The 15,344-nt window shown below is 31.9% G+C and overlaps 1 protein-coding gene across 1 annotated transcript; it reads right to left on the bottom strand.

Moving 5' to 3' along the window:
• Window positions 1–1,019: 1,019 nt before the first annotated feature.
• Window positions 1,020–5,616, bottom strand: LOC111387433 (multiple organellar RNA editing factor 4, mitochondrial-like). Its single transcript, XM_023011994.1, has 4 exons — window positions 5,171–5,616; window positions 2,126–2,223; window positions 1,984–2,049; window positions 1,020–1,903 (listed from the first exon to the last, which is right to left on the bottom strand). Exons 1-4 carry the CDS (start codon window positions 5,548–5,550, stop codon window positions 1,308–1,310), a joined length of 1,140 nt encoding a protein of 379 aa, XP_022867762.1. The 5' UTR covers window positions 5,551–5,616; the 3' UTR covers window positions 1,020–1,307.
• Window positions 5,617–15,344: the final 9,728 nt, after the last annotated feature.

Below are 15,344 nucleotides of genomic sequence, written 5' to 3' on the forward strand. Positions count from 1 at the left end.
TCATAATCATACATTTTTGAATAGCGAATTGAAGAAAAATGTGTGGTTAAAAAATAAGAAAATATTTTGGATTTACGTATAATATTATTTTATTAAAAAATGATGTTAAATCACTGTTTAAAAATGTGTTTTTTTGAAAGAATGTGGGTCAAATAGAGCCTTCATCAAAACCAAACAGTGAATTATACTATGTACTAAAAGTGAATGATGGAGTAGGTATTAACTTCTGTATGGTAAATCCCCTGCCTGCCTACAGCTCGGCAAGATGCCAATTACTATTTCACAAAACATATTCGATCGAAAAAAAACGACAACAAAACATCTGCTGTAATGTCAAAAACACGATGATTTTAATAATCTGACCAAATCAATATCTTGAAATACGAATAACCAACCAATAGAAATCAGATTCAAGATATAATACGCATAAATGAGGGCTGATAGAACCAACAGCTAAAATCACACAAGAATACCATTCCCTATCGATACATGAATCAATAGGAAAGGAGGAAGAGAAAAATGATGATGAGTCAAATACCGAGATATAACTGAAGGAAGACCTACTTGCATAGAACACGATAATCTTCGCTAAAAACTCACACTACTAATCTAATAGTGACAGCAAAGAGTTAAAAATAAATTTTGGCAAAATAAGAAAACATTCTGAGAATGGAAGTAAAAGTGGCAGAAGAATGCAGATCCCTAGCCATGGATGCAACTGTTCATGTCCGTGCGCAAGTGCAGCAGAAACTTCATTTGCAGTCACAATTTTCCTTCTTAAACATCATCAATTAGAAGTTAAAAAAAAAAAAATCAGTTCACAACTTGATCAAGAAGATGTTTTATGTTCAAGTGCTACATATTTCCTCAGTCAAAAACTTCATCCATATATCAACCTATGGGGGAAAAATTCAAAAATATTTCAGGTAAAGGTAAAACGAAATATGAAATGACTAAAACCAATCACTCTCAAGTGGGAATCAAACACTCGCACAGAATGAGAAGATTATTCAAATGACTAAAACCAATCACTCTCAAACGGAAATCAAACACTTGCACAGAATGAGAAGATTATTTAAGCCTTTTGCATAATGCCACAGTGAATTAACATATTAACAATCTGCAACCATTTCAAGAGCAACTAATAAAGACTAACAAAAGAGAGAGTTATCTATCCCCCAATCGAAGAATTTTTTTTTATGTTCTCGTGCTTACTTGTTGCTCCTCTGATCAACCTGAGAAAACTTGTGATCAATTCCATGGGTTTGATCGTGTCTAATAAAGCCCTTTTGCTCGGGAGGTACACTCTACTGATTTCTTCGTGATAAATCACTTTGTCCTTGAACATTATAATTCCCAGACTGCTCGTAATTTCCCTGGAATGAAGGCATTGGATCTCTCCTGCTGTTATCCCATCCTCCAGGGGTATAATTTGGTGGTGCAGGACCACTTCTTTCCCCTGCTCCAGGTGGACTGTAATTCTGTTGAGGTGGGAAATTTGGTGGCTGGCCATGACTGTGATGCTGTGAAGGCCCAAAGTTTTGCCGTGGCGGTGGGCCATAGTTTGGCTGTGGAGGTGGGCCATAGTTTGGCTGTGGAGGTGGGCAATAGTTCGGCTGCTGTGAAGGTGGCCCAAAGTTTGGCTGCTGTGAAGGTGGGCCATAGTTCGGCTGCTGCGGCGGCGGGCCATAGTTCTGCTGCGGCGGCGGTGGGCCATAGTTCTGCTGCTGTGGTGGTGGGCCATAGTTCCAACCATGATTTCTCGGTGGTGAGTCATTATAAGATGCATTTCCTTGCTGATATGATGTTTGGCCTCTCGGACGACTTTGCCTGTTTCCTCCCTGTCTCCCTCTATAAAGTGGCGGTGGTCTAGGAAAAATTTCTCCATTGACATACTTGTCTCCTGAACAACACAAGGGCTAGTTTACTATCACATAAACATGCAGACAGTCGACTCATATCTGAGTTAGATAGCACCCTTACCTCCATATTCCTTATTTACAGGATCGATGTAGGAATCTGGTAATATAAATACAACTCCAGGTAGACCTAATAACAGAAAATTTTAAAAATTAATACTGGTGACAAATGCAATCGTTGTCATGAAGCAATGTAGAACACCTACCCTTAAACTTCTCTGATGTTTCCTCTGAACACTCAACCTGAAAGCCTTGATATGTAGTTGTACTTATTGCATATATTTTCTTCTTCGCCTCTTCCACACTGAAACCAATGATGGTTCAACGTAAAATGATCAAGTAATCAGGATTTCGTATGAAGCAACTGAAATTAACCACAAAGAGGTAACACTTAATACATGCTACAAATCATTACCTTTTAGTAATCATTTAACAAATGATAGAAAGGTTGCTAAATCTTAGTAAACATCCAAGAGAGAAGTTTAGAAAATTACACAAATGTCTAATTACACTGTAAGTCCAAAAGAAGTCAAGGGGCAAACAACTATCAGAGGTGGGCCCCAAAATTGCAAGCATGCTAGTTCAAAAATGTCCAAACAAATTTCATTGTTGAAGTTAAAAATTCCATCAGTTTATGTTGTCATTCGTATACTACATGGCAGTAGATCATAATTATCCATGTCAATTTTTAGATCCATGCTAACTCAGATGAAATATGGACAGATATGTTTAGAGTGACAGGTCGAGAGCAACAACACATTCCTCCCACAAACCATTTGTTCATTAACCAAAATATAAATAAAGGGAAATACTTCAATTCATTTTTGTTTTCTTTCGACCATGTATAAATCTAATTAGCCCCAGTTTGATTTGGCTAAAAAACAAAATAAAATCTAAATCTAAATCAACAATTAATTTTAATCCTACATTTTATGAGACTCGCAACTTTTCAATTACACATTTCATCAATTTTTATCAAAATATATTAAAAATCTGATTTTTATATAAAATCAATCAGGGGCTTAGTCTCCAACCCAGAAAAAAATAATAATAATAAAAAAAATTCACATAAACCAAAATTCTACAGCAACACGATGAATGCAGGATTGAATTGTTAAAACTGGAAAGACATCATTGATTCTTGGTCAAACCCCAAACAAAAGTAAATTCCTCTCTAGTTTATTGAAACACCTTACAGTTACACCAAACAGAAGTCAGCATTTTGTGGATATAATCAAATTCTGTACATGTGCAGGTGTCTAATATAGTGCAACTAACACCATACTAATATCCAACCAAAATCATCAGGTGGTATATAGTATTGGACAATATAATGCAAATTATTATAGGTTCTTCATCTTCCTTATTACCATCGAGTGCTATGCCGTCCTCCCTAACAAACATGCAACGCACACACTATGCATTGCATCCTCCACTTTCTGTGAGAAAATAAAGTAAAAGGGGATAGAAAGGAATGCCCTGGGTGCTGCCTATTGCATTCCTTTGTTTCATGATCAAGATGAAAGAAATTAAAGATAAAGATCAGGGAAAGGCGGCAGTACTCATAAGGGAATCAATACTAAGGCCCCGTTTGATTCCCATAGATTGAAGAATGAGAATGAAAAATAAAACCATTACGGGACACCCACAAGAATTAGAAAGTCAAATATGTTGACTTGATATGATCAATAACGGTCATATTTTTCATTTTTGTAGCCAAAGAATGGGAATCAAACATGAGCTAAAAATGTATGCATTATCCCTAATGTTCAACACATACTAGAACCTCTGATTGCAATAATATATCATTCCAAGAGAAAATGTGAACTCAAATGCCACTTCATTTATTGTTTCCCAAGGGTGAACAAAGTTTGATTTGGCGGTTTTTTAACTATTTTCAAATCAAACTACTTTAAACGGTTTAGAAAAATTCAAAACCAAATCAAACCATTTCAATTTCCAAACCAAACCATTTTTTGCAGTATTTAGCAATATACAAATAGCATTTATGAAACAAGTGAAAAAATAAAAAGTCCAAAATTTCAATTTACCACTTAAATTAAAACCTTATAAGTTCTGACCATAAACGTTTCAATACTAATATGCTTGTCCAATACAATTTTAAACCAACAAATTTATATAAATTTAAACATAAAATTTAAGCTTGCGATTTCATTCATTAAGCCTATGCTGGCCCCCATTTTTTCAAAAATTCATTTTTTTCAAAACTCATTTTCAATCACACATTCTTCTATCAAATAATTTTATATATAAATCCAAAACTTTTCTTTACTTTTTAACACACATTTTCCAACAAAACACTGTTCTAAATTGTATTTTGGTCCAAAAATGGGGCTCAAACAAGGGCTAAATAAGGAAAGTATTATCATGAATAAATCATTATTTTCTTAAAGAGCCAATATAAGCTGACTAGCAAGTGAATTTGTTGAAATATAAATTGATCAATAGATAATATATACTAGGTAAAACAAGTATTTCAAACATAAAAAATTGGGTGAACAATCAATTTGGTTTCAAGCATTTCTTAACTATCGACACCTAAACCCAATCATTTCCAAATGAGTTGGTTCAGTTTCAAAATGGTCAAAGCCTAAACAACGTGAACCCAAACCAATGGTTTCAAAACTACAATTTCGATTTGGTTTGATGGTTTTTTTTTTTTTTTTTTTTTTTTCACCCCTACCGCTTCCCTCCCATTTTTGCTCACTAAATCTAACGTCCAAACCTATTTCAAGTGGAAAACTACATATATAATGAGAATGAAATAAACCCCCTCCAATCCAGAATTTTGAATAAATAAAAATTCAAAGGACACGAAGAAACATTTTCTACTAGAAGCACAATATTTTCTCTTTAGTTACTCACAGCTCAACAACAAAAATTAAACTACCACTTGCAAGAATGCGAACAAACACAATACCAACAAACAAACTCAGCTTGTCCCACAAAATAGAGAACTGAAAAAAACACAGAACAAGAATTTTCTATATAAGCTGCAAAAGAGAGAACAGAAAAAACATATAATTGAAATAACACACTCTCCTAAGTTTCTACACAGTTCTTAATACTCACAGAAGGAAATAGACTATTATATGATAAAATATACACAAAAAATAATATCAACTGATCCAATAAAGATAGTTAAAGGGTCACTATAATTTTGAAACTCAAACGTTCAAGGCACGAGCTAGAATATACAAAAGATATATAATTAAGGTTTAAAGAGGGACCTTCCGAATACTTTGGCTGCAGTCTGGACATAGAATTCGATCATTTCTTCGCGAGTGGGGGCGGGATCCTTGGGGAAATCGATGGTGATAAGCCAGTGATTGTAATCGCATCCTTCGAAGAGGATGGTGTCCGGCCCGATCTCGTCGGTCTCCGGGTTGAACGAGCGGTTCCGAGAAGATAGGGACAGTGTGGTAGTGGAAGTTAAGGATCGCCTTGATTGGGAGAGAAAGGTTCCAGTAGCGAATGTGATGGTAGTGTTGGAGGAAGGGGTAGAAGGTTGTGGCAAAATGGGTTCAGAGTGGAGGAGGGAGAAGTGGTGGTGGAGGAGGGAGGAGGAGAGGAATCGGGTGCCGCGAAGGCGGAGTGAGTTAAGGGCCATAGGCGGTGGAGGAGTTGTTTGTAGTGGTGGAAAGTTGGGGACTCAGGTTTAGGGTTTTAAGCTAACACCCTCATATTCATTTTCAATCCACATTATCAAAATAAAATAATTTTAACATTAAATCCATTTTATTTTTCAAACTTTCTAAGCAAAAAAAAAAAAAAAATAAATAAAAATCCAACAAACACCTAATTTTGTATCTCATGTTAATATATTTTTAATTATTATTTTTTTAAAGTCATTTTTAATTTCTATTTCTCTTGGTAAAATAATCCCCTATTTGATAACCATTAAGAAAAAACTCTTTTTTATCAAACTAATTTTCGTAATAAAAAATTTTACACGTAAATTAAAAAAAAAAAAAAAACCTCTTTTTAATGATTGTCAAATGTAAGCTCACACTCAAACTTAAAATTTTCCTTCTTTGACCACGTGTGTGTGTATGTATATATATCTAACTTCTAATAAAAAAGAAAATGAGTGTGTATTATTCATGGAAAAGTAAATGAATCCAATTTTACTATGCGTAATGTCATTTTTTATTTTTCATTTTGTTTATGTCAAATAAATGTTCTTCCACACATCATCCCACTAACATTAAAAAAATAATTATGTCAATTAAATGTTCTTTCACATATCATGCCATTAGCATTAAAAATAATAATAATAATTTTAGTAAATATAAACTGTTATGAGCAAAAAAAAAAATCTTTTTGCACATGAGCTTTAAAATAATAATAATAATAAACTCTTCGCACAGTGCGGAGAGATGGCAAACCATGTGCGGAGTAAAAAATGAAGAAAAAATTCATCCGCATAGTACGAAAAGATGACAAACCATGTACGGAGAGTTTGCCAACTCTCCGTACAGTGCAAAGTAAAAACAAAATCTCTTCGCACAGTACGGAGAGATGACAAACACTATGGCAAAACTCTCTGCACAGTGCGGGGAGATGACATTCTGTGCGAACAGTCCGCACAATCTGTGCGGATACTGTCCTCACAAAGTGCGGGCTCTCCGTACAGTGTAGAGTAAAAAAAGAAAAAAATCGAACAGTGCGGAGAGTTGGCAAACTCTTCGTACAGTGCAAAGTTAAAAAAAAAAACAAAAAACTCTCTGCACAGTAACTGTCACGTGCGTTGCATGAATTTTACATCTATTGTATTTTTATTAGTGTATGAATTTTAGTTTTTTGGAAAGTTTTTGAAGTAATATCTAGAAATATTTCCATGATATAAGAAAATAATTGCAAATTATTATTACAATTACATAACAGTATTGTGTCATCTAAAAAAAATATATTTATATATTTCATACTTGAATAAGAAATATACGAGATTATACAAATTATTTTGCTTGTTTTGATAATGTTGATATGATTGAGTTGAATGTAAAGATTATATTTCTAAATTTTGTGTAATTCAATATTGGAAGATTGAAAATTTAACACCGTATTCATATGTATTTATATTTTGTGTTTCATATATATTTAATATTTATTTTATACTTATATTGAAAAAATAAAAATCTGAAATTTTTTTTTGAAATTCGGTTTGATAAGTGAATGTACGGTGTTCTGCATTCTCAGTAATTGTAAGTGCAAAAATCAGTATATAAAAATATAGTAAGTTGCAAATACGGTAGACAACATATACTGTAAGCCGTAAATACGGCAAGTTATTTGCAAATACGTTAGGCTGCAAATACAATAGGCAGCATATACGGTAAGGTGCAAATACGGTAGACAGTATATACGGTAAGCTGTCTGCAAATACAGTAAGCTGTATATATGGATTATAATTTGTTATAAATGTATAAATTTTATTTAATATTGAATTTCTTAAGTATTAAATATTGTAATTCAATATTGTTTCTTTTTTTATAATTGCATTTTCGAGAATTAAAAAAAATGGTTATGAAATTGCTAATTTTTAAATATTTTTTTGGTTGAAAATAAAAATGACTTTTTTATGTTATTTGTAAAAAAATATATATTGTAATTTTATTAGCGTAATAAGAATATTTATTACGTATTTTTATTTTTTACATTTTATGAAGAATTATGTTTATAGTGATTGACAAATATTTTTCTACACAAGTATCATGCCAACAACATTAAAAAAATAATAATAATTTTAGTATATATAAACTCCATGAGACAAAAAAAAATCTCCGCACATGAACAAAAAAAAAAAAGACTTCGCAAAGTGCAGAGAGATGACAAACCATCTCTTCGCATAGTGTGAAGTGAAAAACAAAAACTCTCAGAACTTTATCTGCAAATTTCAAGAGGTCTTTTCTCAAACGACTTTTGAGCAATGTATTGAACACTTTAATTCCTGGCCTACAACCCGAAAATATAATTTCATTGAAAATTGTATTCGCTTCTAATGTCCAAGAGCTGTTATCAAGCAAGTATAAAAATATTGAATTTGGGTGGTACCCTAGAGCCTCCATTTGTGAAAGCAATGTCATAATACTATCAATATCCCATTCTTTGCATAGCTCACATATTGTTTCATTGCATGAATCACGAGAAAGCTCCTTTCCAGTATCATAAATATGATTTGGATGCTCAAAAATTGAGCTGTGACTGGAATTTAGAAAAGACATAATTGATTTTGAGCCATGTTTTTGGACTCTGTTTCTTTGTATATACGAAAAATTTATAATTTTGAAATTTGACTTGTAATTAAGGAATTTGAAAATAACTCTCCGTACTGTACGGAGAGTTTTTTTTCTCTATACTGTGCGGAGATCTGGTTTGTCATCTTTTTGCATTGTGCGGAGAGTTTTTTTTTATTCCTCACTGTGTGGAGAGTTTTTTTTCTCTTCGCACTTTTTTTTACTTCGCACATTGTTCAACCCTCTACACATTGTGCGGCAGTGTGAAGAGTTTTGTCATGGTGCGGACCAACTCTCCGCACTGTGCGAAGAGATTAACTCTCTCCGCACAGTGTAGAGAGTTTTTTTTGCTCTCCGTACTATGCGAAGAGTTGGTTTGTCATCTCTTTGCACTATGCGGAGTAATTGTTTTTTTACTCTGCACTGTGCAAAGAGTTTGCCAACTCTCACATATGGTTCAACTCTCTCCGCACTGTGTGAAGAAGTTTTTTTCTCTCTGCACTTTTTTTTATTTTTTTATTTGTACTTCTCATTTGGTTCAACTCTCTCCGTACAGTGCGAAGAGTTTTTTTTTTTTCAATTTTACAATATTGAATTACACAAAATTTAGAAATATAATCTTCACATTCAATTCAATCATATCAACACTATCAAAAAATACAAGCAAAATAGTTTGTATATTTCTTATTCAAGTATGAAATATATAAGCATATTTTTTTTAGATAACATACTGTTATGCAATTGTAAAAATAATTTACAATTATTTTTTTATATTATGGAAATATTTTTAGATATTGTTTTAAAAACTTTCTAAAACAAACTAAAATTCATACACTAATTAAAAAACGATAAATACAAAATTCGTGCAACGCACGTGATAGCATCTAGTGTGTGTATATATATGTGTGTGTGTGTGAACACAAGTCAAATGTAAAGGAGGAATCGGGTCGAATTGAGCCGACTTGAACCTCATGAGCTCAACTCATGCCCAGAACCTAACTCAATGTAGTCCTTTGGATCGTGGGCAGAGTCGAGACGTCCATGAGCCCATGATCCGACTCTTTTTTTAAAATATAAATATAAATCATATTCCTTTTTTTGAGCTCGGAACCTGATAATTTTAACGTATGCGAAATTAAAAATATATACGAACAAGATATTGCTTGTATAATTAAAAAAAAAATGTTAATAACACTTGCAAATCACGAAGTCAACTCTTAAAAATTTTCAACTATTTACTTGTTCACTTTATCTTACATCGAAGCTCCTCGCCTTTCCAGTCCTTTAATACATTAAATTCTTTAATATGTCTTCTTTAATTCTTGATCTATAATTAGACTAAACAATGTCACCTATACTTAGGGGTGTCAACGAGGCTAAACTCTCAATTCGGCTCAGTTTTTTGAAAGATGGTTTTTTTGGCTCGAGTTGAGCCGAGCAAAAATTCGGCCTTAAGGCTCGAACCGAACTTTCGGCTTGGACTTTAACGAGCCAAGCTTACTCGATTTTTGTTTTTTGGTTTTTTTGGTCCTTCTTTTAAAGCTGCCTTAGCTTAGTTGCCTGTTTCGTAGCTTTTTTTAAGCTGCCAAAAAGCTGTGAAACAGATAGAAGATTTAGTTTTTTTTTTTTTTTTTATAACGGGCTCGCCCAGCTCGAGCCGACTCCGCGAAATGGGCTCGGTTCGAGAAGGCGAACCCGATTGCCATTCCTAAAGCAGCATGAAAAATAAAATAAAATTTGATGCTAGGTAGATACTGGAGCTATATGTAGATATCGTGTTGGAGAAAGGAATAGAGGGTTGCGGCTAAATGGGTATGAGAGAGAACTGAGAAGTGGTACTAGACAAGGAGGAGATGTGTTGCTGGACAAGGAGTCAGTAAAGGGCCATTGACGGTGTTAGATGTGGAGAGTGGGGGGACTCAATATCAGGATTTAGGATTTTAAATTGAGCTAAAACCTCATTAAAAATTTATTTTTAAACACACATTATCCAAATAAAATAGTTTTAAAAATTAAATCCAATTTTCTTTCATATTTTTTAACCTCAAATGCTCCAAAAAAACCTTCGCCCACCTCCCCAGGCCCCACCCAAAAAAATAAAAATAAAAAAACTCTTAATCTTGTAACTTGTGTTAGCACATTTTTAAATACTATTTTCCTCTAACTCATTTTTAATTTTCATTTCTCTTGGTAAAACTACTCTGTTCGACAATTTTTTTTAATTCATTTTAAATCATACGTCATCACAATAAAATATTATCACGTAAAACCAAACTTTTTCGTATCTTTTAACCACACGTTATTCAAAAATTCATTTTCCACAAAAAATTCTTTTTAATAATTGTCAAACAGGAGCTTACACATAAATTTAAAATTTTCCTTTTTTTTTTTTAAAAAAAAGATGAATTTAAAAAAAATATATTTTAAAGAAATCTGTTAAATCTAAGTCAAATGTAGAGGTGAAAATAGGTCGAGTTGATGCGGCTAAACCCATAAATGCATGAGCCCAACTCGTGCCCAAAACCTAATTCAATTGAGTCCATTGGTGTGTGGGCTGAGCAGAGTTGAGCCGTCCTTGAGCCCATGATCCTACTCGTTTTAAAAAATAAAATAAAATTCTCCTCCTTTTATTGATGTTGGAACATATTAATTTTAACGTTTGCGAATTTAAAAATGCATATGAACGAGGTATTGCTTGTACAATTTAAAAAATAATAATAACAACATAAACAATACTTATAAATTATGAAGTCGACTCTTAAAAATCTTCAACTATCAACTTGTTCACTTTATCTTATCTTCAAAGCTCCTCGCCTTTCCAATCCTTTAGCACATTAAATTCTCTAATATAGTCTTATTTAATGCTTGATTTATAATTAGATTGATCATATCATCTACACTAAAAGCAAACTCCAATGCTAGGTAGATATCGGATGTATTAATAGATATCATGTTGGAGGAATTGGTAAAAGGTTGTGGCAAAATGGGTTTGGGGTGGATGTGGCGGAAGTGGTGGTGGAAGAGAGAAGAAGAGAGGAATGGGTGTTGCGGACGCGAAGTGAGTGTAGGGCCATCAACTATGGTCGAGGTGGATGGTGTTGGTGGAGAGCGGAGCACTCACTCTCTGGGTTTAGGGTTTTAACTTGAGCTAACACTTGAAATTTATTTTTCCTCAAATTTATTTTCAATCACACATTATTCAAATAAAATAATTTTGAAATTAAATTTAATTTTTTTTCATACTTTTTAATCACAAATTCTAAAAAAAAAAAAAAAAAAACTATTTTTCCCCAAAAAATATTCAAACAAACCCTAAATTTCGTAACTCATGTTAGCAAATTTTTAAATATTATTTTCCTCAAACTTTTTTTTTAATTTTCACTTCTTTCAAAAAAATAAGCCTCTGTTTGACCATAATTAAGATAAAAATCATTTTTTTTTTCAAACTCACTTTCAACAATACGTCCTAACACTAAAATATTTTGCATGTAAATCTAATTTTTTTTCTACTTTTTATCTACACATTCTTTAAAAAATTACTATTTTAAAACTCACTTTCTTCATTAAAAAAAATCTTTTTAATGATTGTCAAATTGGAGTTTACAAGTAAACTTAATTTTTTCATATATATATATATATATATATATATAGTACTATTTTGAAGCTAAATGTCTTGTATATTATGGATATTCATTACACAAAAAATGTGCTTCATTAAAACATTGTGAAAAAATCCTAATAAAGGAAAAAGAGTATATTTATTCCTTTAAGTACGTTACAAAAGTTGTCTCATTAAAAATCTTGCCAGAAAAACTCAATGAGACAAAACTTTGGTCAAGAGCAAAATAGTGCAACGTGTATTCACTCCCTCTCATAACAATTTTACTTGAATTATGCTTCAGGCATAATAAATCCTTCAAGGTTAACATTACTAGTTATACTAGATTAATTGACTATAATATATTTTAAGTTCATGAATCGTCAAGATAACATGATATAAACTTGTGATTTCATCCGCCATGATTTTTGCGAAATTCATTATATTGAGAGTTGTGCATTTCATATTATGACTTTAGTTTTCCATTTCCTTTCTATGTATGTATACACTTTTAGATTTTTGGACTGCGGGTCTAAAAACTTTGTTTGGAGGGCATTTTTGGACCAAAAAATTCATTTCACTACTGTTAGCACCTGTTGGCAGTCGCAACAATTGACCATTACACTCTCATGTGGGGCCCAAGTGACCAACAAACGGTCCAAAAATTCATTTTCTTCTTCCAAAAAATGCCCTCCAAACAGATGCTAAGTTTCTCTAATAAATTCAATTTGGGATTGCGTTCCATTTATTTGGCTAATTATTATTTCGATCAATATATTTCGACGCATTTATTTCAATTCCTAATTATTCATAATATGATACAGTACATCATGTATAAAAATATTGTCGGTACTATTCTTTTTCAATTCATTCTTTTCTATAATGATATAATTTATTGAGATATCCTAAATTTCATTATTTTAAGTAATTAAACTTCTTCTAGATTTTTTAATTTGTTATGTCTAAATACTTAATATATATCTCTTTTATACGATCATCTTTTCTAATTACTTCATTTTCGTTTAGAGATTAGAATCGAATATTATCACACTTCAAGTGTGCATATATCTATCAAATATAATATCAACTAATTGTCCTCTACAACGTTAGTTTGAGTTGGGGCATTTAAATTTGGTGTGTGAGATATTGTTGATCACTTTGGTCAGTAAATGTATCTAAAAAAAATTATTCGAATTTTGGTTCAAATTATCTTTTGTGAGGATTTAGATAATGATGCATTTATATATTATTTTACGCTTGTTAATTCCTCTCCCTAATACTGCGAGAATTGGTCTATCAAAATTGATAATTAGCAAATTGCGTTATAAAATATATTATCCAGATGAGATAAAGTTTCAAACTACTTATTTATTCTCAGTATTCTCTACTTTTCATATCACTGCATTGTAGCATATCAATTTTAGATATATTGTGCTATCGAAATAATTTGATGAAAAAATTAGGTTTTGACCATAAGCGAATTATAATAGGGAGAACTATGATGATGACATAATGCATAATAGTATTCTCTAAACAGAAATGGGGAGTACTTTTTCTCAATTAAATTAATCGACAGTGTTTAACAAACAATAGTGATAAACCATTTATCGACATCGCAACTAATTCTTTTGAAAAAAAATTACATTTTTCAAGAGTGTTTTGATATCATTTCAACTATACATTTTTTAATAAAATAATATCACATGCAAGTCTTAAAAAATTTCCTTATTTTTTAACCACACATTTTTTATAAATACACTATTCAAAAATTCATTCTTTCTCTTAAAATGGGGATCAAACAAGAGCTTAGAAATTATAAAGTCAACTCTTAAAAATCTTCAACTATTAACTTGTTCACTTTATCTTAGATTCGAAGCTCTGCCTTTCCAGTCCTTTAACACATTAAATTTTCTAATATATCTTCTTTAATTCTTGATCAATAATTAGACTGAACAATGTCACCTACACTAAAAGCAATCTTCGATGTTTGGCAGATACCGGATGTATTAGTGGATATCTATTGTACAGAAAAAATATTGACTCTTGTTTGTTAGCTACAACCTAAGTATACTAAATTTTTTTTTTCCCTAATCTAAATACGAAACATGTCTTGAACCAAGACAATGGAAGAAGAAGTACTAGAATGTTGAATATATTTAGAAAAACTAAAGTAGCTCCATAATTAGTTGTTATGTGATGTGATGACCATTGTATCAAACAATAACAACAACAACTATAATAATAATAATAAACCACTTGCCACCAAAACTATAAAAGAAAAAAATATATGGTTCATGAGCACAAGACGAATAGTCTCGTCAATCCTAACCCAGTTTCTTTTGTTTTCGTACCTTTGAAGTGATGGTATCGTGTGTGTGTGTATATATATATATATATTTAACGCCCGTCTCAATGCCAAATGGGATTTCTGTCATCTGCATAGACTTTTCAGTCAAGGATTGAAAATGAATTCTCAACGCATAGTGGACGGGGAACATTTTGATAAATGTGCATGTAATGAAAAAATATTTTTTGATTAAGTTAGCACTAACAGCCGAAAAATCGAATAAATATTCATTGATTTAACCGGATTTAACAGGAAAAAGGAGAAAAATAAATAAATAAAAAGCCATGACCGCAAAATGTATGCCAGCATTTTACTTTATTATTATCAGAATCTCTATTAGCTGTGAAGAAGATAAATGAAACAGCTAAATGGCAAGTAGCCCAGCAAATTAATGAGAATATAAAATGCTATATTTTTCATCCCTTTATTTTATATTTTTGTGATTAAATGACGGCTAGATGTACTCATTATCCTTATATTTTAATTTGGATTGTAATTGGATGAATATGATGAAAATTAGGAGAAACAAGCGAAAAATGATCAAAATAGAAGAAAATTAAAAATCGGGGACTAAAGTGCAAATACCTGAAAGATGACCTGGAAGCATAAATGAGGTTGTGAAAGAGTTAATGACAAAATTTGTTGAAGACATGAAGTGTTGGAAGAAGAAGAAACGAGAAAAGAGGTCAAGAAACGAAAAAACGGAGTTCAAAAGCTAAAATGCAAATGTTGAAAGTTGAGTAACGCATAGTGTTACATCCTCTGCGGTCGCATACCCATGTTCAGAGAATTGCAAAGTTGATTTTAGTTGAACTATGTGGTCACAAGCAAATGTACTATGCAATCGAAGGAAACAAATCATGAGCGTGTTTTAAAACCCTAATACCGTTAAAAAAGAGACGAACACACCTCTCATCTCCTCCACCTCTCTTTTAGACTTTCAATTTTCATGAGTAGCTAAATCTTTGTACTTGGTCGAAAGAAACTGAAGTCTCGGGACAAATCAAACAGTGAGATTTACATTATTTAATTCATGTTTTGAGTATTAAATGTTCTTCTACACGTATTTTCATAATTGTTGCGTTTAATTACTAGGAGGCCTATTAGTTTATTATAAGATGCAATCTATAGCTGAAATAAATATTAAATCCGTAATTGCTTGATCCCTTTAACTTGTGAGGCAACTAGGATTTAATTATTTGTTGTGTCAGAGATTGTTAAAT

Source organism: Olea europaea, chromosome 3, assembly GCF_002742605.1.
Source record: "Olea europaea var. sylvestris chromosome 3, O_europaea_v1, whole genome shotgun sequence".
Classification (NCBI taxonomy): Eukaryota; Viridiplantae; Streptophyta; class Magnoliopsida; order Lamiales; family Oleaceae; genus Olea; species Olea europaea.

What these genes read in the sequence shown, in the direction of transcription:
- LOC111387433 (XM_023011994.1), bottom strand. Translation starts at nt 5,550, where the DNA reads ATGGCCCTTAACTCACTCCGCCTTCGCGGCACCCGATTCCTCTCCTCC. An exon ending in GCAGCCAAAGTATTCGGAAG is followed by an intron (nt 2,224 to 5,170) that starts GTCCCTCTTTAA and finishes CATTGGTTTCAG; the next exon opens with TGTGGAAGAGGCGAAGAAGA. An exon ending in TGTAAATAAGGAATATGGAG is followed by an intron (nt 1,904 to 1,983) that starts GTAAGGGTGCTA and finishes TGTGTTGTTCAG; the next exon opens with GAGACAAGTATGTCAATGGA.